The 25,540-nt window shown below is 41.0% G+C and overlaps 1 protein-coding gene across 1 annotated transcript in view; it reads right to left on the reverse strand.

Moving 5' to 3' along the window:
• Positions 1 to 883: 883 nt before the first annotated feature.
• The window catches only part of DCDC2C (doublecortin domain containing 2C), a 53,385-nt gene continuing 28,728 nt past the window's right edge, over positions 884 to 25,540 (reverse strand). The window contains exons 9-10 of the mRNA XM_044419156.1: positions 23,467 to 23,521; positions 884 to 1,152 (exon numbers count right to left, since the gene is read on the reverse strand). Coding sequence (XP_044275091.1) covers positions 884 to 1,152; positions 23,467 to 23,521 — 324 coding nt within the window. The remainder of the gene's footprint in view (positions 1,153 to 23,466; positions 23,522 to 25,540) is intronic.

Below are 25,540 nucleotides of genomic sequence, written 5' to 3' on the forward strand. Positions count from 1 at the left end.
GAGGACTAAAGGGTTGGGTTCACTGGCTTGAAACCAATACAAAAGAAACCACTGGTGGAAGGCATTTCTCCTGGGCCCTGTATCCACCCAAATCTGCTCAAGGGGACTGTCTAGAGCTTGTCTGGGAAGGGACTGAAGACCTAATATGCAACATTGCATTTAAGCCACTCAAACAACAGCTAAATGATTACCTAGGGCAGATAGGGCAATCTCAGGCCCTCAGCCTAACTTCAGAAGCCCTCTATGTGCAATCTGTCCCTATCTCCAGCAATAGTCATCTGTCCCTTTCACAACCGCCCACTGTGTAGGAGGCGAGGGGGCATGGAGAAGAGGAAGTGGCAAAAAGAGGAAAGAGACCCACCTACTTTGGGCTCTGCCCTGCCTACCATCAACATGCAGCCTCCAACAGATTACTCATCAGAATTCAGCTCTCAACAGAAGAAAGTATGTCCATCCCAGCTGAATCCTCAGCCATCCCTGACCAGGCTGATGTGCCATGAGGTGCAGGTACCATGAAGACTAGATGGGGATAAACCATTATAAAGGGACACATTATTACATATGAGAGATTTCCATATTTCTGTTACGTAAGTTCCAAAGCTACATATTTCAGTCAAAACAGGCACATGTGTATCTGCACCAGCATTAATAACCTAATGTAGCAGACCACTCCCAGTCAAATGCTTTTTCTCGCTCTTTACTATTATTTTCCACACGATGTGCATACACCAAAAAAGACCATGTCCATAGCTGCTTAGCACAAAACATATGGAGATAGTTCCATCCCATAAGCACTGCAGCAGATTGCAGAATGCTATGTCTTGAGCATCCTCACTCAGGATAACTCACCATCCTGGATGACTTTTATGTCCTCATCAGCATTCTACATTAACTGTGGTTGCAACAAATTGGCAGGGTCCACATGGTCTTTTGGCTGATCACTGCCTCCTGTGTCTTCAGGTACATGTGGAGGCACATCCTTTCCCTTCCTCTCTTGGGAATCAGTGCTATCTTCAGTGTGTTTGTCATCAATTTTTGTAGCGGCAATTTTGTGGAGAGACATTAGGTGTAGAGTGGCAGTATTAACACTGCCTGTGCTGCTGTTGGCTTTTGCTATGGATCCATGACTTCTCTCTGCTAGCTCTTCCTTACCTGCAGGACAAAAAATTTAAGTGCATGAAAATGAAGTCCAGGCCTACAGGTAGCAAAACTTAAAAGCCTCCGAGGTACCAAACTTACCCGTTAGTGATGATCAAAGACTGGCACTGCTCAGCAGCTCTTATGAGGTCCCTGATCCACCTGTAACATGGAGGCAGGTCAGTAGAAAGGATTATAATTTTCAGGTGAATCAAAGAAGGTTCTCTTGAGCCAGTTTCACATGTCCCTCTATCCAGTGGCTCCCAGCCTCATGAAGAATGACAATATAGGTAGTTAGTAGGAAACCTGGCCCTACTGCTTTTGAACAGCTCAACACGCTGGATCCTTGGATTTCTTTAAGTATGGCACGCCTCCTGGCATAAGACAGCCTGGCCAACGATGTCTGAAGTTTGGAGAATATGCTGGTTTTTGCTAGGAGAGGGTTCATGGCCTTTTTGGCAGATATCTTCCATTGTGCAGAAGACAGAAGGCACATTTGTTTCTTATTAGAATTAGAAAGCCAGTTGCAGTATGTTCTTCATCTTCAGGAATCAGATCTGACCACTCATAGTTCCAGATCTGACCACTCAGCATTTCCACCAGACCTCTCACATATGACTATTTATAGAGAAGCAATAGTACACACAACTGCGATCAGAAATCAGGTACCTCAGGGTTGGCTCACAAGAATGATCAGAAAGCCTTCTTCAAAAGCCAGCATGACCACTTCATATACTGGAATGTGGAATGAACACATGGTCAGACTTCAAAAAAATGTGTACACATTACTGGAAGTCATAGGACACAATTTCAAGACACAAAGTTCTTCATCCAGTAGCTAACGAAATCTGTACTGTTTATTAAAGGATGAAGGTGATATGTATTGGTTTGTCTCCTCTGCATTATTCCATAACAGGCATATATTCCTATGCAATGGAGCAGCATTATGAATCACACCCTTAAGGATGCAGTATGCAGTAGCACAGGCACTGGAACCGTAGCTTCAATTCTCCCTTCAAGTTATTCAGTGACGTTACAAGTTCTGTACTACACAATGCTCAACATGGCCTCATTTTCCATCTGCTGGTATAAGCAGCAAAGTTATTTAGTAAATGTGTTGTATCACCAATGGACACAGGAGTACTGGTCAACAACAACCCTGCAGGTACTTTCCATGTGTTCTTCTGTTTATGCAGCTTTTCCCAGCCATTTTCTAAGATTCTGCAATGCTGTGTTGTAATTATTGCCATCACGGCAGCTGTGACCATCACTCCCCATACTATGGCATAGAAGTCCTGACACATGACTACTAGTTCATTTTCCATCTCCAAGTCCTAACCCAGTTTTGACCAGGATGGGTCGGAGGTAAAGAGATCACACTCTCTGTCTGGGGACAGGATAGCCCAATAGGCAACGAGTAAGTTGAGTCATGAACAGAGGTGCTTTTATTATTTTTTATTAGTTTGTAACATTTTTTGCTGATAGGTACGATGGTTGAGTGACGTACTGTTGTGCTCACTATGGGTGTGATGTATTATCTCACGACCGATGACTGATTGGTCTCCTCTCATGTACCCGGACGCTGAATGGGTGTTATTACATGATCTCACTTTCTACTATACTATATGAGTCCGGCATATTCCTGGACTGCACAGAACCACTTATCTCTTTGCACCATGTTCCCCTGTGTTCACTTTCGCGTGAGGATTTCAGCACTTGCCACCTATCCTTGCTTCTTTCATATTCGATGTACGTGCCTAAAGACAGATACAATGCTCACTGATTGTATGCTCACTAAGATATATGGAAACAGTTCCACAACAGGAGGTATGGCCAGCGAAAAATGGCCATGGCTTGCCCAGCGCTTGGTGCTTGTTCCACTGCCGCTGCAGTGTGCTTCTGCTACCACGCTGCCCTTCTGATCATCACAGCTACCTTAGTACTATGTGTGTCAGATGCTGGTTTGAATTAACATGTACGCTCTACCTTGCAGCCATATATAGTAAGCACTTTTGTATGCATATCTAATTTATGCTACATCCAAAGGCATTAATAACACAGTAGTAAAAAAAATGTCCTACTCTCCCTTTTCCATTATTATTGACTGAAAAGGATCAATAACCACCAGATGCCCCACCATTCATGGCCATTGCAAATCTATAGAAATAGAAGCTCTGCTCACCTTAAGAATGTAAGTATTCGAATTATCCCAAGTGACAGTGCTTCCACGTAGTGCTTTCTGTACATGACCAAGCACATTCCAAGCTATGGGTGAGATGCAAGCGCATCTTCACTTGGGATGCTACCGCCTTCAGAGGTCAGAAAGGTGGCAACCAGAGAGAGCTCCTCCTGCATTGGTAACCTTGCTATAGAAAGTGTTCCCTATTTTAGCCCAGCAGGTAGGCAATTTTATTCTCCTAGGCTTCAAAATGAAATGTTTTACTCATCATCTGTTGTTATTTTTACCACAGTTTAATTGATACTTGTACAGCTGTTTAGGTGTTGAGATTCTGGATTTGCTTTGTATTTGTTAATGTTATTGTTACTGTAAAATCTGACAGATGGATTTCATCGTAATTATTGCTAGCCACCTTGGAAACTGAATGACAAGACATGAGCATCCAACATAAAGAAACATCTTTTCTCCCACTGGGACCTACCTCATTGCTAAAAATACTGTTAAAAACTCACCAGCAGTATAACCATAACCATAAACAAGTGGATGAAATGAGCATTATTTCTTGGAATAAAGTAGATTATCAAAAGAGCAAAAGAAATCTGATATTGCATTCACGCTTTTGATAAGAAGAATGGTGGGGGCTAATAAAGCATAACAGCATTTGCACATATCATGGGAGCTGAGAAATAACAAGTTCTTCATGAAGGAGAGAACAGGAGTGGTGGTGAAAGGTTAAAAGTGACATAATGAACTTAAAAATGTGATAAAGTACTAAAACCAGCACAAGTGTATTAGCAAAAATTAAAGCTTTGGGCACCATTTGTACAAAAGGCCTCATTTGCACAAATGGCACTACAAATATCCAGATCTTAATTCTCAACCAGCTCAACTATTTTGGTACATTTCTGGAACCTGAAAAAAATCCACCACAATCTCTTAGATCACATGATTAGAAACACTACAGAAGTTCTTCAGACTCAAAGAAAACATATTTTCCAATGCCACACTTCCCTATCAATTACTCCCTTTTTAGCAGCAAGAAAAAAGCTTGGGGAAGGGGTCAGTTCTCTTCATGGTTTCTTGGTTCATGAATGGTCAGGCTGCCAATTAACACAGAAAGTCATCCAACTTGTTTTTTAGTAGAACACAGATGGGTCAAGCAGGTGGGGTTGTGAGCGTGTGTCCCCGCCCTGACCATTTTCTTGCTGAAAGAGTGCTGTGGGCAAGTTACAGTATAGCAGTATTTTGGGAAGTGGATAAAACTGAAATCACTCCATGATTAACCTAGCCCTAAGAAAACAGAGGTGGAAGATTCAGATGCGACTTAACATCAGGCATCCTGTTTTGGAAATATAAGGGAAGACTACTGAAAAGTCACATGAAGAAAGATATAAGTTGTGGCTGGAGACGTTGATAATAACAATTTGTTGTTTAAAAGTGCTGAACTTAAATTCTATTCTTTCTTGAGAGTCAAAAGGAATCATATAAACACTAGGGGCAAAGCTACTTACAAGAACATCTGTCCTCATCTTGACTTCCCTTATGCTTTCGGAACAACTTGGAAATGTTATACAGGTAAAATATTTTACTCTTTAAAGAAAGGTTTGCTCCTGAAACTATTCTTGGAATGTTTTTGAAATGCATTTTGCTTCTTAGAACCAGTTAGTATTTCGATCTGTGTACTATGCTCTCATAGTACCATATCTTGTTATCATGTAAAGAATGATTGAAATTCTGAAGTTTAAAAAAAATGGAAAGACAAGCCAGTTCTCAAGAGTCCTGTAAATAATTTCTGTGCATCTGTCTCAGGATAATACCCACATATCTAGGCAACACTTCACTCTGGGGAATCAAATGTGACCAGTTAATTGTTGGTCTATGATCATCTACATGCAGAAATCACATGTCAGAAAATCCCTAGACAAGGACAACCGTGTCACAGTAGGCAGTATCCAGCATCGCCCACACATCAGAATGATGAACTGCCAGCACAATGAGAAGCCAGCATTTCCCCGCTCTGTTGATGAGTCCCAAACTGGAAGTCAGTGCCTCAGCAATGTTCCAGAACTGCTCTAAGATGTACTAGTGCTGGGCCCCACTGGCACAACCCAAACCACAGACATACAGTGGCAAGTATGTGAAGCAGTCAGTAGTAAGTGAAGCAGTCAGTAGGTTCGCAATATAAAGTGTTGCTTATACTTCTATTATGCAGTTGCACCAATTACACTGGTACCTTGGCTCATGTACTTAGTCCGTTCCACGACTCTGGTCGCGACCCAAGCTAAATTTCCCCATAAGGTTTAATGTAAATAAGGTAAATCCGTTCGGTAACCATTTTTTAATCAAACAAATTTGAAACAGTGACAAAGAACAACAGAGTAACAAAGAACAACAAAGATTGTGGCCACCACACAGCACGACCCCAGTCCATCTATCTTCCCTGCACGAGTGCAACCACGATCGTGGCCATCTCCTCCCCCTCCAGCATGATCGCGGCCACCTCCCCCCACCCCCAAAGCACAACCGCGATCGTGCCTGTGCAGGGAAGTCGGGTGCGATCGCAATTGTCACCCGATGCGGAGTTCGCAACCTGAGGCAAAATTTTTCTGAAATTTCTGTTCGTGACCCACTTTGGTCTTGAACTGAGGCATTCGTGAGCTGAGGTACCACTGTACTTTAAAGTGCTGTAAGACTTAGTTATCGCCAGGATGCACCCATTCATAGGTTTTATGTTAAATTTCCGTAACTTGCTTTCTGTACATGTCAGCCAAACACATTCTTTATATCAAGTATATATCTTAGCATTCTCTCACACAAAAATATGTATCAAGGAAGTCAGGCTCCCAACAAAGGGGGAGGGGAATCCTGCATCAGATCATACCTATAAAAGCTATGCATTTGTGATATGTATTTCTCAACACCTGCCAATTTTCAAATCAACTTTTCAGGCTTTTGTAGTCAGTAAATTTCAGTCATCTTTCCATGGTACTAATTAATTAATATATAGCTTCACCACTAAGACAGTAAAACATATTTTTCTCCTTATAAATGAAACCTAACTAGCTTCTTGGCTGACAAAATTTGTTTCATTAGCCATAATAGGAAGTAAGATAAAAATTCTCAAGAATGAATGAAACAGCTGATGTAAGACTTTCGTTGAACAGGTTACCAGTACTGGAAAAGATTTCTGAAGAAATAATAAATATTTAACACTATCTGAAACGTGGATTCATTCAGAAGTGCATGTCAGTTTGAAAAAAAGGCTTTACAGAGGAACTGCTGTGGGCTGCTTCTTTAAATCAAAGGGGGTACAAACATTCTGCCTCTCTCACTGTGGCAGAAAAAGCAAGAATGAACCATGTTCTTTTAGATAAAACAACAAAGAGTCTTGCAAGACCTTAAAAGATACTTACTTAAGTTTCTTGACAGGGCATTCCTATACCTATCCACACGGAACAAAGTCCCACTACTTTCTGTGGGACTTACTCCAAGATAAGTGGCTACAGGATTGCAACTCTAATTCTCTTTAGTTCTTTACTTGTTTTTCCTTTATCATTTTTTTCAGGAATGAGAATATGCCCTATATTACAGTTTGTGCCTTGTGAAAGGCCTACAAAAACATATGGGGGGCAACTTCCTCAGTGCACCAAAGTGAGAATACACCTGCTAAAATACTGCATCTGCTTTGTTGTTTCGAATTGTTCTATATAAAATGGTGAGTGTACTATATTCCCAAGCAATCCAAGGGCTAGTAAGCTCACTGGGTGACTTTGGGCCAGTCACTCCTGCTCAGCTAACCTACCTCACGGGACTGCTTGTGAGGCTAAAATAGAAACATGCAAGCTATCTTGGGTTCCTCACAAGAGAATGTAAATATGATGCTAATTATATATTGCATTGTAATAAGTACCCGCTTCAGGCATTGCACTAGAAGCTGGAATTCAGAAGTTGTTTAAGATAAGTGGAACTGAAACAAAACGTTGGCATGTAGAGCTTTGCAGTTCAGAGTTCAAGCCAGTTAGCTTTGCCCCTCTGCAGGATTCACCATTCGATTCCTACTCCCCCTGTTTTCTGGAGGTGGGTGGATATTCTTTTCAACATTCAGTCAGCATTCTCAGAGGGTTCAGTCCACACTGGTTCGCAGGGGAAGCCTCCTTTTTGCTAAAAGTTTCTCTGTGTTGTTTCTTTGTACTATAAACCTTGGCATTCCTACCACTTGTGCTTAGCTGTTACCATTTTGGTTAAATAACTGCATTCAAAAGAATGGTCTGCAATTAGGACATAGGATTTTATATGTATAAGTAGTGTTTAGCATTGGAACCTGTCTAGAGAACCTTCAGGTTATGTGGCAGCATGGAAATGAAATAAATAAATACATAAGGACAACCCGGAAGGATTATGACACCCAGTAGATTATTGGTAAATTCCCCACATGTCCAAATCTCCAGCCTGTTTCAAGTTTTTAAAAAATCAAATCAGCTCATCAGTGGAAGGTTAAGAATGTGCATAAGCAATTGGCCACTAAGTACCATGTAAAAATCAGTCTCAAGAAAGGTGAACACAAATTCTACCACATTAAAAATGTTTCTGGCATTAGCAAAAGTGCATGTCATTGCTGTATAAAGCAGGTGAGAAGAGAGAGAGCGGAACAGGAGAGTAAAATTAGCAAATGAAAACACCAGAATATCATCCCTTCCTAAAAGTCACCCACAGACACATCAGCTGGAGGGTCCCCTTCTTCTCCCAACCCAATGGGGCCGTCTATGAGCAATCTTACTAGATGCAAACAAAAAGGGAAGCAGAGCGAGACTGCCCAAGCTAGGTGGAGCATCCCACACACAAACCACCTTCACAGGGCAACTCCACAAACTGCCCAGTGGGAAAGATCCTAGCGAACTGTTAGGATATGATATTGCCATATTGTGATTTTAATACTGCATTTTGATTTTACATGCAATCTGTTTTGGAAGAATTTGTATCCTAAAAAGATATACATCATTTAAAGAAATAACCAAACTTATGCTTGCAAAGGTTGTTGCTATTTTCCCTTCAACGTGCATGTGGCTGTACCCAAAGCAGCCACATGCACCTTTGTAGTTTTTCCATCAGACACAGCAGGCTGCCACAACCACCCTTCCTTTCCAGCCCTACCCAAAGTCATCACTATCTCTGGAAGAGCGTGGCCTTGATGCGCAGAACAGAACAAGCTGTCACCAACTATATGCAAAATGTTCCGCTGCAGGCTCCACACAGGAAGGGATACATCTGCTATGGTTCCCTGTAATCACTGAGAAAACAGCCTGTGATTTGCCCCAGAGATGATGTTATGGTTGCTTTGCTGGACGTGCAAAAAGGTGAATGGGCTCATCCCCCCACTTCCCCCTGGCTGGACTCCGATTCCCACCTTTTGCTTCCCTGCCCTATTCAACATGATACTAAAGGCTTCAGTTGTCAAAGTGTGTCTGTGGCTACCCTTTTTGTGTGTCCTGTTCCCTCCCACTTCACCAAAGAATAGTGTGGGGTGCTTGTTCCAAGAAGGCTGTGCGTGTTTTTTTGCAAGCATCCTGTTGTGCGTGCACTGTGCTGTGTCACACTGGCTCCCCTTCATGGATTATGCTTAACAACAGCACTTCCAAGGAGTATCAAGGGATTCAAAGCCGCTTTTGTTGTGCCTGTGTACACAGCACAACAGGGCTGTTTGCTGGCTATCCTAAGGGGCTGATGGAGCAGGACTGCTGCAGTGTTGTCTCATATGTTGTGCGCACGTGGCCATGTGCTAAGCAGTGTGCTAGAGATCTGTCTCTATCATTTTGAGTTCTTTAGGTATGGGGGCATCATGCCCAGAATGGCCCCTAACTGGTTGCTACTAGCAGTGTTTCCAAGCGCTATACAGGCATGTCAGTTTCGGCGTTTTCTGTTGCCATGTTTTCCCTCTCCCCTTCCATCCTGAACTTGCCCATGTTACAGGACAGCAAAGACATCCCTCCCGCTGCTCCCCACCCCAAGCACAATTAGAGTAGAAATTTGCCAGCGTGTAGCTTCCTGATAAAATTAAGAAGAGTTAAAAATAAAATTAGATATATGGTAACATTTTCATACTTTAAAAAATTGTTCATCAGAAGTCATTAAATTAATCAAGTCCTACTGTATGCTTCAGTTATTACCAGACATGTGTTGTACACAAATATAATTACATATCTGAATTGTTATTGCTTGGGTGATAATCAGCAAACAAGCTACCTCAGTGAGCTTTTCATTTGTATCATAGTACTATAAGCAGAAATCAAAAAATTATATATATATATATCACTGAAAGTCATAGGATGCTTGATGGAAAACATAATTCCCTGAACTTAAAAATCATCTCTTTTTGTTTTGTTTTGACACATTCAAACATGTACAAACAAGTCAAACTACCCAAATTCTACCCAATGGCAAAGCTGACAGATACACATCTGTAAATGATACTCCATCTCTTATTATGGCAATATGTACTTTGCTATCTAACCTTACTAATAAATACAACTAGATTAGGTAAAGGTAAAGGTTTCCCCTTGACGTTACGTCCAGCCATGCCTGACTCTAGCGGGCGATGCTCATCTCCGTTTCCTAGCCGAGGGAGCCAGCGTTTGTCCTCAGACAGTCTCCGTGGTCATGTGGCCAGCAAGACTAAACACTGAAGTACACGGAATGCTGTTACCTGCCCACCGAAGTGGCACCTTTTTATCTACTTGCATCTGCATGCTTCCGAACTGCAAGGTTGGTAGGAGCTGGGACGGAGCAACGGAAACTCACCCCGTTGTGCAGATTGGAACCGGCGACCTTTCGATCAACCAGCCCAGCAGCACAGTGGTTTAAACCGCTGCGCCACCTGCAGTCCTAGATTACAGTGCTATTAAAAGTTGCATTGCTTTCGTAAGTGTGTAATATGGTAATACTTTGTACTTGTGTTCCAAAATGCAAAATGCATCATTTTATTTTTATTTATTTATTTAAAACATTTCTATGCTACCCCCATCGCAACAAAGTCTCGGGGCGGCTCACAACAAAACAAACAAAATCATACAAAAAAAATAAAAAAAATTATATACTAAAAATATTAAAACCCAGTGCATCTCGGCTTAAAAGATTTAAAATTCTACAAATAACCAATAAATTAACACTTAAAATAAGTTTTAAATAAAAAGGTCTTAGCCTGGTGCCAAAAAACAAATAACGACGGCGCCAGGCGGACCTCTCTGGGGAGCGCATTCCATAGGTGGGGCGCCACCACAGAGAAGGCCCTCCTCCAGGTACTCACCCTCCTAATATCTTTCACAGAGGGTTCCCGGAGAAGGGCATCTGTTGCTGATCTCAAATCATAAATTATCCTGGGTTGGATGATCATGTTAAACTTCTTCCAGCTGAGGCTGGTTCATCAACTGTGTCCAACTGAATAGAAAAGACTTAGCGACAGTAACCCATGCACTGGTAACCTCCTGTTTTGACTAGAATCACAGAATAGTAGAGATGGAAGGGGCCAGGAAGGCCATCGAGTCCAACCCCCTGCTGTTGCAGGACACCAGTTTACATCATCCCACTCAGATTACTGTCCAGTTTCTTTCTGAATGCTCATGGTCTCTCTAGGCAACTGGTTCCACTGTTGCATTGCTCTGATATTCCACTTCCTGATATCTAGCCTGAATCTGGGTTGTTGCAACTTGAACTTGATTATTCCATGTCCTACATTCTGGTATCAGCAGGAAGAGATTTTGACCTTCCTCTTTGTGACAGCCTTTGAGGTACATGTAGAGGGATAGCATATCCTGCCCCTCCGGTCTTCTCTTCTCAAGGCTGAACATGCCCAGTTCTCTGTCTCTCCTCCCAGGGCAGTGTTCTCAAACCCTGGATCACTTTTGTTGCTCTCCTCTGGACCCTTTCTAATTTTTCTGTATCTTTCTTAAATCTTGGTGCCCAGATGAGGTCTGACTAGAGAGGAGTATAGAGGAACTACTACTTCTCTTGATTTGGAAGTAATATTTCTATTAATACATCCCAAAATAGCATTTGCCCTTTTCACAGCTGCATCTCATTGTTGGCTTATATTTAGCCAGTTGTCCACAATTACTCTGAGATCTTTTTCTGTTCTGTTGAGCCACATATTGCATTTGGCTTCTTTTTCCTAGGTGGACTTAGCACTGGTCCTTATTGAATCTCATTCTGCTGCTTTCAGCCAAGCGTTCAAGTTTATCAAGATCAAAATTGGATCTTCATTCTGTCTTCTAGACTCTTTGCTATTCCACCTAGTTTTGTATCATCTCTAAATTATCTTTCCTTGTACTTCCTCATCTGAATCATTAATAAAAATGTTGAGGAGTGCTGAGCCCAGGAATGATCCCTGCAGCACCACACTAGTTACCCCCATCCAGTTTGAGAAGGTGCCATTGATGAGCACTCTTTGTGTCTGATTCAGCAGCGAATTTGGGATCCATCTAATAGTTTTTCCATTTAGTCCACTTTTTGTTAATTTGCTTATCAGAATGTCATGGAGCACTATGTTGAAACTTTGCTAATGTCTAGGTAGATTATGTCCGCAGTGTTCCCTCTGTCTGTTTGGGAGGTTACCCAGTCAAAAAATGAGATTAAATTAGTCTGACAGGATTTATTTTTGATAAATCCATGCTGGCGTCTATTAAGCACTGCATTTTCTTCAAGACCCTCACAGACGGATTTTTTAATAATTTGCTCAAGAATTTTTCCAGGGATTGATGTCAGACTAACTGTTCCCAGGTTCATCTCCCCCCCCCCCCCCCCCCCCTTTTGAAGATGGGACAACATTAGCACTTCTCCAGTTGTCTAGCACTTTTACTGTTTTCCAAGATTTATCCAAGCTAATAGCCAGTGGTTCTGAGAGTTCCATTGCTAGCTGTTTTATGACTATAACAACACTGCCCTTGAAAACAGTCCAGACATTGCAATTGGTTCAAAACAAACCTGCCAGGTTACTGCATATAACACTGGTCTTGTACCAGTTACACTGGCTACTGATCCAAGTCCATGACATATACAGCTTACTTGATTTAGGGCCTCAATATCTAATGGAACATCTCCTTCCATATAGCCTGCCTGGACCTTAAGATCATCTTGCAAGAGGTCCTTCTCTGAGAGCCCTCTTTAAAAGAGGTAAGGAGGGCTGTTGTGAGGAGAAGGGCTTTTTCTACTATAGTGCCCCGATTATGGAATTTGCTTCCCAGAGAGGTGTACCTGGTGCCAACACTTGTATTTTAATTCAAATACTGGCAGTTTGAGTTTTTAATTGCTCTGATATTTTAACGTTTTGTAAACTGTCATGAGATTGCCTAGGAATAGAAGACAGTATAGAAGTTATTTAAAATAAATAAATAAATAAACTTTTACTTTGCCCCTGAAGAACATTACAAGCCATTGCCAAAAGCTGATCAATCCTCAAGGGTGGCTTGAAGCACAAGAGGCTACAGTGGAAAGCATGAAAGGGAAGTAGGTAAAACTCATTGCACAAGCATAGGTTGACACATGGTTCTTTGATCTATACTACAAATTAATAGAAAAATATACCCTTATTATTTTTTAATGCAGCAGTAAGAAATTTCGGATTCCAACATACCCAAGAATCACTTCAAACTCACAAATAAGGTGACCAGGCAGACCTTCCTGGTAAGCCTATTCCCCTATTGTGACATCACTACCAGCAACATTATGTCTAACACCGGTGGAATATCCAGGATTCAGAGCTTGGATTCTCCTGATCACAAGGGCCAAAGAGGTTCATATGGACAAAGATGATCCTGAAAGCCCATCTTGTCAGAGGGCTTGCCTTAACAGAACAATTTCGGCAGAACAGTAAGGCACTGCTTACACTTCCTCTATTAATCTCATTAAGACTTACATAAGCTTCCCATATAAATCATGTTGCCAGAAACTACACTACCATCAAATCTATACTAAATCAATCAGCCAGAAACTATACTACCATTGCTTTACCAGTGTCTTTAACCAATAAGGGTCAAACTGTATTGGTAGCAATATAAAATACAGTCTAATGAAGAAATATTAAATTTTTAAATTGAGGAAATAGTTCTCATGTTTACAAGCTCAACAGTCAGAGTACAGAGATCAAATTTTAAGACTGCTGATGAAAATGATAGCAGTGCTTTCAAGTTACCTGCCTCAGCAACTAAATACGGTGAGGACCACTCATCAACTGTACCTTTTTGCTTTGAAAAAGACAGCTCAATTTTACACAAATAAGTTAACCTTTAGATTTATACCATGAAGAGGCTTTTTAATAAGATACATGAATCTATTAACAATTAAAATGTTTTAAATGTACACAAAAACATGTAAAGCACGGATACAAAGAAATGCACATAGTACAGGCAAACTTATCGGGGAACCAGGATTTGAGGAGCACCCCCTCAGTGGTCAATCTACGTTTGCTTCTATGGACTGACTATAAGAAATACGAACACACACACACAGCTTAATTCTTACAATGACTAAATTGACTGGTAGCTGACATGCAGAAAAAAAGAACACTTATGCCTTGTTGTTTCACAAAGTATGACTCAACCTAGGGAGTTCTTTTCCAGAGAATGTTGCAGTGATCACTAGTGAAACTTTTTGCTGACTATGATATCCAGGAACAATTTACGTATTAAGAATTATTGACTTTTTCCTACCAGGTGTAAGGGGTTAACCTACTGGTATTATGCCCTGCTTGTGAATTATTTGTTAATGCCAAGCCAGATAGAACTTGGTCTGACTAAACATGGTAACTCTTATGTGCTTTAAAAATATACTCTCTAATCTTAACTTGGTAATAGAATTAACTGCCCAGTATGTGTACTGTTTTATGTTTCTCTTGTAAACATATGTATATTGCTGAAAGAGAAAATATAACATACCTTTCCTCCTTGGTTTACTGAGGAAGAACCCAAACATTTTGTTAAAAATTCCCCTTTTCACCTGAAACAGAAGGAAACTTTAATTAGGGTTTAAAAATATTCAAAACATAATCATTATAAAATAGATTATTTAAAACAGTATGGTTGAGATCCTGGTTTTCATGAGAAGAATCCTGTTGATGAAATAAGGCTCTCTCAAATTCACCTTCCCATTGCAGTATCCCAAAATCTGTTCCTGGAGGGTTGGAAGACTTTCCAGGGCGGTATCGGATACAATGAGGGAGCAGCAGTGGGCAGGAGAAAGTGGCAAATTTCAATGATTCTCCTTCTGTGAGCAGAAATCCCCTTCTACTTACACATGGATATTTCGACCCAAGTCTGTGGCCTGGTTCACATTTCATGGTAAGCCCGGGATTCCCTGGAATACTGGCTTGCCATGTGCACGCTCTGTTCTTATGCATGCAGCCCAATCATTCCCTCTGAAAGGAGTGCTTAAATGAGGGCTGCTGAACAACCAGCCAACAGGCCTGTTCTGGCCTTCTGGGTCCCCAGTTGGATCTCTAAGCTTTCTGAGGAGGGCATGGTTTCCTTCATCTGCATGAACTGGTTGCTTTGATCTGCACAAACTGCTGACTGATCCACAGGTTCTTGTAGTCCAGATGTTTCCTTTCCTTCCTGTTTAAAGTGCCTTACTTCTGAGAATATATGCTTGGTGTGTGGGGTTTTAATCCACTGCTATAGCTTACTTCTTGGTAAACATACATAGCATTGCTCTGTGACTCCTAATGAGAACTTTTCTGAGTAAACATGTGTACACATGCTGGACAAATCAGTACAAACAGTGCAAGTTTTGAGATTTGGGGCTGATTTTAGGTCCTATACAATATTGGAATCTGGCTGAATCCTCCTCCAAGACTGATTTCTTCCTCTGGACTGAAAACAAACAAACAAACAAACATACAGTTTGTTATAGGGTTATTTCTCTGGCTGGTTGAAGAAAGGACAAACCAGTAGTCAGGGTTCATGTGAAAGTTTAATCAAGTGTTTAGTCACTCCCAGGACAAACAGGTGGGATTTCCAAGCATTCCACGATGTGCAAACTCTCCCTACTATTTCATAGGATAATGGTAGAAGAAAACATACTTTGAAAAAAAATAATGAAAGCCAGTCCACATGAATATTCTAAAAAAGTCAGAAAGTGCTCATGTGATTTATTAATGAAGGCATTGATATAAAGCGTATATATTCTGTTTTGCCCAATGAGTTATTTCCTTATAATCATTCTTTGGCTGTAACAGCTCCACCATCCTTTTATGTACATTCTAGAACAGAACACCAGGCAAATGGGTGTTGACTGTGGGGCACTCTTCTCATGGTATTTCAGCGAGAAGGGTGTACTTCTGCTGCTCTCGCTCTCTCTCCTTTTAATGCCTCACAATGCAGGACACAATAGCTATTCTCCCATGATACAGGAAAAAATCATTAGCCACATCCGCAGGTGAAGAGAGTTCTAAAATGCAGCCAACCTGTGCAGCATGAGGAGAATATAGCAGACTTTCTCTATACCATAGCACTAGGTATACCCACTGTATTTGGAGTTGAACAAGAAAACAGCATGCTTCTGGGGGTGGGGGGGGGGCACGTGGAAAAGTGTATGAAGGAGGGACACATATAGTCCAAGACTGAAGTTAGAAAGGGTTTCTTTAAAATGTGCAAGCTAGTAACCATTCAGAAGTTACTGGGCACTTCTACGTGAGGGTTTCCTTGTTCAATCACCATACTTTGTTCACAAAATTTTACAGGGTATCCTATAAAAGTCATGTTCCATTTGAAATCCTCCTGTGTTCTCATATCAGAGAACATAATCCCTCAAAGAGGTAAAGATGGGATAGCTGCACAATTCCTTTTGACTGGGAGCTCTATGAGCACTCTGTCTGGAGCCACCCATGGATTTGAAGTCTAGCTTATTTAACTGTGATAAAAGGTGACAAAGAACACCAAAGGCTAGAAGCACCTAGTGATTCAAATCCCTATGAAATTTCAGTATGTTTCATAGATGACAGCATAATAATTACTGTAATAAATCTGATTTCACAATGTGTTAAACAAGGTGTATCTACAGTTTAAGTTATAATTGTGCTGAATTTACTGAAGCATTCTATTTTAGTAGACGACAAATTGCTAATGTACGCTTATCATGTAACAGTTAGTCTCTGTTCTTCAAAGCTTAATGGACTGATACGAAGATGTGAAGAACCTTGAATGGGGGTGCAGAAGATTGATTGGGCTATGACTGCTTAAGAACAAGAGCTCACTTTTATGATATAATTATTGAAAGAATACGTGTGATGCATCCTGAGCCCCATAGGGTTAAGGCAAGCGATAAACTTTTTTAATTGATTACATTTTGGCATGCTTTATTTTTGAGACAGCAGAACTACAAGGTGAGGTTTTTCAACATTCCAATGATCTGGTATATCAGTACTTTCATAATGAAATGCTTTACAACAGTTACATATGGGGAAGTTGCATCTGAAAATAAGTAATAAATATTATAATGGAAAAACATCTTGTATAAATGTATTTCCAACCATGTCCCTTAGGCAGGATATCCAGATCAAGTCCTGCTGAACTGCTTTAATCCCAGTGACTTCTGCATTCAATAGGGCAGCAATCCCTTACAACTGATGAATATAATTTTTTCCTGATGACCAAAGAAGGGTCAGTTATTTAGAGTTGTCTCTGGGAAGATGCGAGGAAGGAAGACATTCCTTATACAGACTTTTTATCCCCAGGGCAGGGAGAAGAAAAAGGCTTTCTGACGCAGTAGAGAAATTAGGTGAAATGTAAAAAGAGAGCTGGGGAGCGGGGGGGAAGTCTGAAGAAACTCAAACAGAAGATACATAGGATTTTTTACTACAGTAGCACTTGAGAGTCTGGATCTTGGTCAGGAAAGAATGGTGCTTTGGTGCATAAAGGAAAAGGAAAAATGAATAAAAGAATGCAGTCGGTAAAGAAATTGTTGAACAAATGGCCAGTTTGAGACCTAGGAAAAAAAACGTGGCTAGATCAGATTCCTACAAAGAGATGCTCTAGAAGGAAAAATCAGTACTTGTGAGAATTGCCTAAGCAGCACACATGTGACTCCTGAACATGTGCAAAGTCCAAGTGCTTCCAGGATTTGGACTGGCTCTGCTTTCAGCCACAGAACAAGACAATTCATCCCAGACAGGATGAATTCCCCTGGGACATAGGCCGATCTAGACTAACACTCAAAACAAAAAAGTTTGTGCAAAACAGTAATGGAGAAGGTGTTGGATGCAACAGGGTTCTTGAAAAAAGGAGGATGTACAGAGTTCAAAGCTGGTATTGCCTCATGGAGAACGTGTGTGTAGAGAGATGATCATTTTAAAAACAGAATACTTTTTTAGCATTCTTGGTAAGAGGCTGGGGAATGTTTTAAGAAAAACAAACCTTCCAAAGCATAAAAACTAGCAACATATTTGTATCAGCTACCAAGAAAGGCCAAGAAAACTTTTTCTTACCTTTCTCATTTGGTGTTTGAGGCAGGGCAAAAAAAAAGGGGGGGGGGTTAAAATCTGTGTTTAAAATCATGTGAGTTCAAACTCATTCTTGCAATGCCAGAACTAAATGAAAACTTTGAGAAGATCTGTTGCTTAATGTGAAGTTCAGATTTAGAATAGTCTTTGTACAAATGCATTATTGATTGCCTTACAATTATCAGTGTATGTAGCTGTGATTAAATGTGTGGTTCACTTGGGTAAAGATGTAGAAAAACATCCTGGTAACTGAGGGGTGTCTTTTGGGTACCTGATTGTGCTGAAATCCTTATTATGAGATGATCCAAAGTGTGAAACTTGATTGACTAGCACCAAATTATCTTATAATATCGTAACACTATTGCTGTGTGTACCAAATTAGAGGCCTAGAATGAAGGCATATATGTAAGACAAAACATAGAATTTGATTTCACCAAATTCCAAGTGTTTTTTGAAATAAAGTTTGCATGCTTTCAAGATGAGTTATATGCAAGCAGGTGCGTTGGCATCACTGTAAACAAGATGCTGTTGTTCGACCTCTGTCCATAAATTCAACCAGAACTGCACGTTTTTCTTTAGACAAAATAAATAGCAGCAAAACATTCCATTGTCTTTACCACCTTGCACTGGCTGGAATGGAAACAGAACCTTTAAGACTGGGCTAAAGAGACTTGTTCAAGGACAAAGTTAAAATGGCCAGATACTTTCTATCTTCTCACTTCTTTTCAACATTTTCTTCCTCAGCTAATGTGCTTCTTCAGAATATTCGGTTGGCAGGTTAAGTAATATTCTATTACTGCCCACTCTGAGAAGGCCTTTCATACACAGGTTTAAGGTGCAGTCCCTGAGATGAGCTATGCAATCCATTTCAACTGAAAGACTCTGTGTGTGCGTATGTAAAAACAGAGGAAGGAATTCCTTCATCCTTAGCCAAAAGGTCTATCCCAAGTTCCCGTCTAAAGGTCTATCCAATGCCAAGGACTACAGTGGAGGAAAAGCTGGAAGCGGTTAAGTTACATTCTACGGAACCTCTTAACCCATAGAAAATATGGTCAGAGAGCAGGTTGATGTACTAGTAACCTCTCCCCTGCAGAAAATCCTGATTCCACTTGAATAAATTCCTGAGTCCAAGTTCAAATGTTGCTTTGACAGAAAATAAAGTGTTGTGCTGCCTTTCCAGTCCTGAGGTCTACAAAAGAAGAAAATCCTTATACCCATATAAGGACCATTCCAAACGACTGTAGTGACTAGAATCATTGTGAAGGCAAAAGGATGAATCTGGATGCTGGATCCATGCATAAAGGCCAATCCCAGAGCAAAATATTGGACTCAGTGTAAAGGAAGGGGCATTGAGAGCTCAGCGAAAGATAACCTTCCTAATTCTCTGGCAACTTCAACCCAGAAGCTCCTATGTTTAGGCCTGTACACACTTATCAAGAGAGAGTTGTCACTGATTTAAAGAAACCCGTAAGACCTGCAGACTATCTTGAAGAAGACCAGTCGTCCAAAAGGCTTGCAACCAATTCTTCAAGAAAAAGAGGAGCTAGACAAGATGTACAAGTCCGAGGAGCTAATTGCAGAAAAACCTGAAACTTTGCTGTAAAATTGTAAGAATGAAAGAAACAACACTTTGACGCCAACCTAAGCAGAAACACACAATCCACCATCTGGATTCATCATGCCAGATTCAAGAACAAGCTTCCAGAAGCAGTCAATTCACACACCCAAGGCAAATGGACTGCGATCCTTTTCTCAAAACTCCGGATGAAACAGACAAGCGCCCCATCCCTAGCAGGTGGCCCAGAGCAGCAACATGGTGTGCTGGCAGTTTTGTATATATACTATGGGTGTGGTTTGCCCGATAAGACATTGCTGATCCAGTGGCCCTAGGATCTTCTAGGGTCAGGGACTGAAGAATACAATTTTTTCCTGATGACTGAACAACAAGGGTCAGTAATTTAGGGTTCTCTCAGAGAGCCACAAAAGAAAATATAAAATAAACCTCTGTCAAAAAGGTCAGAATTTCTATAGGTAATCTGGAGGCAGATGTTTCAACACCAGCTGTCCTCAAAAGACACTAGTCCGTGATAATGATGTACAAAAGTAACTGAATGTCTCCTGCTATGGTGTTTGTTACTAAGCACTGCAAAATGCTAAATATATAAATTCGCTGTGTATACTGACTGTGGCAGCTGGTCTCAACTGGAGATGGGCTCACTCTCTATTGTTAGTGTGCACTGACAATGGAAAGTCTTTTTAATATAAAATTACTTGCTTTTGCTTCCTGTCTCTCCCACCGTCAGACAACAAACAAGAGGAACTTCTTTCTTGTCCTCAACACTCACTGCAGCACAACCTCCCTCCACTGCATAAGGCTTACTTCTGAGTAGACATGTATTGTGCTACAATCTCCCTATGTGCAAGGTATGCAGCTACAGTTCACAAACAGGAGCACTGCAGATTCTATTCAACACATTAGCTCATGCTTAGTCTGTTCTGTAGCAATTTCATCTACAAGGGAAGTTTTAAGAGACTTAACTATAGCCATAACAGTATCAAGAAAATAAGCAAAGATACTAGCTTAAAGATGTTTTATGGGCAATGCATATGAATACAAATTAGAAAATCAATGCAGATTTTATTTTTTTGTAAGTCACAGAATTTCAGTGGGAGAGAAAATACTTCATCAAACAATATGCACTTTATTGACAGTTTTGACATTATTAATTAAAGAGAACTTCTCTGCTAGTAGTAGACTGCTAAAGTAATCAATAGTAATACATTATTCCTATTGATCTTTGCAAATATTTAAATCCCACAGCTTGTTCAATCCAATATCAGTAGCTAATCCTTTTTAACTATTTCCCAAACAAGCACCCAACATGCTTTACTTCTTACCAAATAAAAAAAGGTTGTTTTTCACCAGTGATCTTCAATAACATTTCAACCAAGGATTCATATTTTTTTAAATTGTAAAATTTAGTCCAGTGTATCTCAGATTTGCTATAGTATAACTATTAATTGCCCACTTATGCTTACACAGGCTGCTATTAGTCAGCCTGTGTAAGCATAAGATTTTGGTCTGATAATCACAGGTTACTAGAGGAAATCTCTGTTTGCTGAAGGGAGCCACCCACAAGGTTAGCCCAATCTACTGGATGCCACTATCCATACAAATCACATAGCCACATGCCACTTGTAGTAGAGAAATTCTTACATTTGCCAAAATATAGGCAAAACACTGCTCTATTCAGAGCAACCACAGTGTTACCATGATTCATGAACTCTGGGTTCATTAATACATTTAATGGCAGAACAGCTACATGGCTTGGAACGACACTATCTGACAGAGCGCCTCTCCTGACCACAAGCTACAAGGCACTATAACCAAGCTCTGATGCCTGCCTCTAACTGTTCAGGTGGTGGCAACAAGGGCCTTTTCAGTGGCAGCCCCCTAGTCATGTAATGACCTCCCCACTGGCACCAACTTTAGTAAACTTCAGTACCAGGCTAAGACTGTCCTCTATCACAAAGCATTTAATTAGTTGCTTTGGGCTTTGTTTGCTCAATTCATATATGCTATTATACTTTTTATATGTGCTTTAATTTGGTTTTAGATTTTGTATGATAAACTTTTAAAACTGCTTTTAATGTTTTTATTTTTATATTCTATGCTGATGTGCTGTAAACTGCCTGCAGAGCTCCAACTATCAGGCAGAACAGAAATTTTATTTATTAATAACAACCACAAGAAGAGAGAGCGAGAGAGAGAGCGAGAGAGAAGTTTAGGAAAATCAGTTGTTAAGTTCTCACATAGGAAGACTGGCAACTAGGCTGTGGTAACATCATTTCCTATATCAGCTTTCAAATATGCAATAGATTAGATCCAAAGGCTTTTAAACCAGCAGAAGGTCTTCCCAGTTGAGGCATGTTTTGGTGAGTTCCTCATGGCCCCTGGAGCTTCTGCTGTGGAGGGTATCTTTGCATTCCACCTGGAACCAACTTTTGTGGATAAACTACAGTATAGAATTTTAAAAATTAGTCCATTAGAAATAAATGTTAAAGCATGGCCAACTCTTCCTCTTGGCTATTACCTACCATTCAGAAACACTTTTTTTTTTTAATTAAAAAAAACGTATAAGGAATGAAGTCACAAAATCCTCTTTGCTCACACAGCATAGAATACAACATTTATTAACCCATGATCTGCAAAGATACTTGCTATTGCAAGACACTTCTGCTTGCAAAGAGCGACCTATGAATGCAGCCTAGGTACCTGGGCTTGTTTCTCAGTTGAACAACTCAAGGCAACTCATGATTCTTATATTAACAAGGGATTGTTTAATTCACAAGCAACCCAAATTGCTTGGGTTCATATGTTGCAAAAACAACCTATAATTGTCATATTTATAGGATGCTCCTGGAAGAGACTTGGGTATGGCTTGCATGCAGTGCAAATCATGACAATTCAGGCATTTATTAACCTGAGAATTGCTGCTGGACACAGCCATTACATCCAGAATGTTTAACTCTATAGAACTAAATAAAGTTCTATAGTTATTTAGTTTCAACTATATGGACCATTATTTCCTTTCCTCCTGGTCTCTTAGTATTAACTAGCATTGCTTCCCAAAACTGAAGAGAAAGAAAAGGAGAGGGAGAAAGGCTTGGGGATGTATCCAACCCAGACTGTCCACCAACTGAAGAAAGAATCACTGTTGGAACAGTTTTTCCCCCCTCCCCATGCACTCCTCCCAATCTGAAAGACATAAAGGAGATTTACAAAGGCAAGAAGTTCTGTCATGTGGGTAGATGTCCACTAATGTGACGTTCAATTTCAGCCTTGGATTCTAAGTTCTGATGAGTGAAACTCTGTTTGAGCAATGTTTCCCTTAACAATGATTTTCAACCATCTTCCTTCCTACCGCAGCCCCTTGAAAATCTGTTCCAGGGGTCTGGGGAGTCATCTGGATGACAGTGGGGCAGATGGCCCTGAAGATTGCAAAATCAGCACAAATTGCCTTTCCCACCACCATCTGTCAGTGACAGCTTCTTCTGGATCAGAGTACCTTCCATGAATAGCACCTCAGGATCCAAGCCAATGGTTGCTGCCTTTAAGAGACTCGTTTCTAGACACTGCAGAGGAAGTTAACCTGCTTGATAAATGGGAAATAATGTAACATGCCTCTGCCATACAAAATGTACACAATTGTTTAGTATCCCTTGGCAACAGTCTCAACAGGAAGAAAGTCCAATTCTTCAGATACAGAAATCCAGGTAGTCTTTATTGTTTTTGCCAGAACTACTGACATACTGTAGAGAATACATCCTGTGACTATTTAAAAATCAGAATATAGTCATCATTGCTGCAAAGCAAATTTTGAAGGCATGATTGCACAACTTTGACAGTTCTGTAGGAACAATAAGGACTTCCTCTTAACGCTATTGTCTCATCCAACAATGACACGCTATTGTCTCATCCAACAATGACAAACTACACAAAATATACAGAGAAAAGAGGGAAGTGTAAGAACTAAAGTCTATTTTTAGCCTACCTGCAGATCCTTCCTAACCCCCATAAAGAAAGAAAGAGACACTAATTTCCCCTATTCAACACATCTGCTGTTTCACAGGTTTTATGCACTGAAAAAATCTGGGTGTTTAATACCAACTGGTTTCTCCTCAGGTGTCTCAATCTCTTCTTCTGTTTCTTCTTCCTCAGCCTACATGAAAATGCACAAACAATAGTTGCTTAGGATTTTATTATCTAAATCCATTATTAAGACGTACAAAGTTTGATCCTGTGTATGCATACACAAAATTGTCTCATATTTTGATTTTAGTACAGATTCTCCTTTATGAACAAGCTAGTTTAAGTAAATTTTGTGTGCTGGCACCCCAATTATGGAACATTGTGCCACTGGAGAGTTGTTTCAGGCACGTGGCAACACTTTCTCAACTTACTTTAGCACCATCTGGACTATTTATATCAGTGTACTTTTTAAAATTATATTAATGCATGTTTTATTTAATTATTTTATTGTGATGCTATCTTGTTTATTATGTTATTTTAATTATATTTTTATTAATGTTACATTGTAGTAACAATATCTCTTATTCTGTCTGCTCCAGTTTCCTCCTGTCTCTGCCCTATCTCCACCTCTTCCTACTTTTCTTTGAGGTGACTTTCCTGGTTCTTTCTGTGTAGGCTGTGAAGAGTTAAGGAGTGGGGTTGGAACTTTGATTCCCAGGTTGGACCACAGTCTTGAACCTCATAGTTGGCATCTGAAAAATCCTATGACTCTTCAGACAATGCCAACAAGCCACTGGATAGCTTCTTAAATCTCTAAACACCAGTTGCTGACTACAGAAAAAGACTGTTGCGCGTACCTTCACGTCCTGTTTAGAGATTCTCAGAGGCATCTGGCTGCTTACTGTTAGAAGTGAAGTCCAGATCCATAAGGGGCTCTATGTTTTAGCATTGCTGTTGTGTCAGACTCATGTTGCAAATCACACATTCAAATCAAGTGGGGTTTTTTTGCTATGAATTAACCATCTGCGCCCAAGTCCTTTGAGCAGATACATGAGCAAGTTAAGAATGGGGCACAAGAGTTGCTGCTCCTTTATAGCACCACAATCTTTTTCTTTTCAACAGCTTTGTGAGCTGACTGTCCTGATATTATGGGGTTGGCTTCAGGGCCAGCAGTACTGTGTTCTTATGAATCCAAGAAATGGAGAGAGTAAAATGGGACACGACTGAAGATAACTACATGCCACCCTAAGGGAATGTCAGAAACGGCATATTTCCCTAAATTCTCATGAATCGGCATGTCTGATGTAGAGTTACAAGCTCCTATATGTGCAGCAGTAAGTGTAGTGACAAGAGCTACTCACTGCCCTTAAATTTATACATAACCAGTTTTAAGTCGCACTGATTTCAAGGGGTCTGCCCTGAGTATGACTAACTCTAGACCATGGGCCCTCAAAGTACAGCCCACAGGCCGTATCCAGCCCGCCATAGAGGCTGGACTCGCCACACACGTGCATGACAAAGCAGCAGCTTTCTCGTGTGGAGATAGTTTTGGACTCACTTGAAGAAAAGGAGCTCCTTGCTCGCAAGCATGGCGCCTCACCGTGTGGCAGCTTGCTCACAAGCAGAATGTTTTGGACTTGCTCGGAGAAAACGATCTCTGCACGTGCTTGCCCCTGCCTCGCCGTATGTGCGTGCCGCCCCCGGCCCATGCCCCCCGCCCCCTGCCCTGGCAGCCCGTGCCCATCGCCGGCACCTTTCAATTGGCCCCCTGTTGAAAAAGTTTGAGGACCCCTGCTCTAGACCATAGGTCTTCAATCTAAGGCCCATGGGCCAGATCCGGCCCGCCACGCCCATTTAACCGGCCTGCCCCACAGGTTTTGCACTCACCGGGCACACGCACGGGCACACAGTTTGCTTGAGAGGTTGTTGTTTTGGACTAGCTCGGAGAAAATGATCTCATGAGCAAGCCAGCGCCTCACCGTGCGTGCCCAGCGGCAGCCTGCTTGTGGGGAGATTGTTCTGGACTCAATCAGAGAAAATGATCTTGCAAGCAAGCTGGTGCTTCGCCATGCGCGTGCCTGGCAGGGGCCTGCTTGTGAGGTTGTTTTGGACTCGATCTCCTCACAAGCAAGCCGGCGCCTTGCCCCGCGCCCCCGTCTCCACCTCACCATGCATGCCCTGCCCCCTCACCAGCCCCTGCCCCGACACC

This window comes from Varanus komodoensis, unplaced genomic scaffold (assembly GCF_004798865.1).
Source record: "Varanus komodoensis strain SLA01 unplaced genomic scaffold, ASM479886v1 scaffold10, whole genome shotgun sequence".
In the NCBI taxonomy this organism is placed as follows: Eukaryota; Metazoa; Chordata; class Lepidosauria; order Squamata; family Varanidae; genus Varanus; species Varanus komodoensis.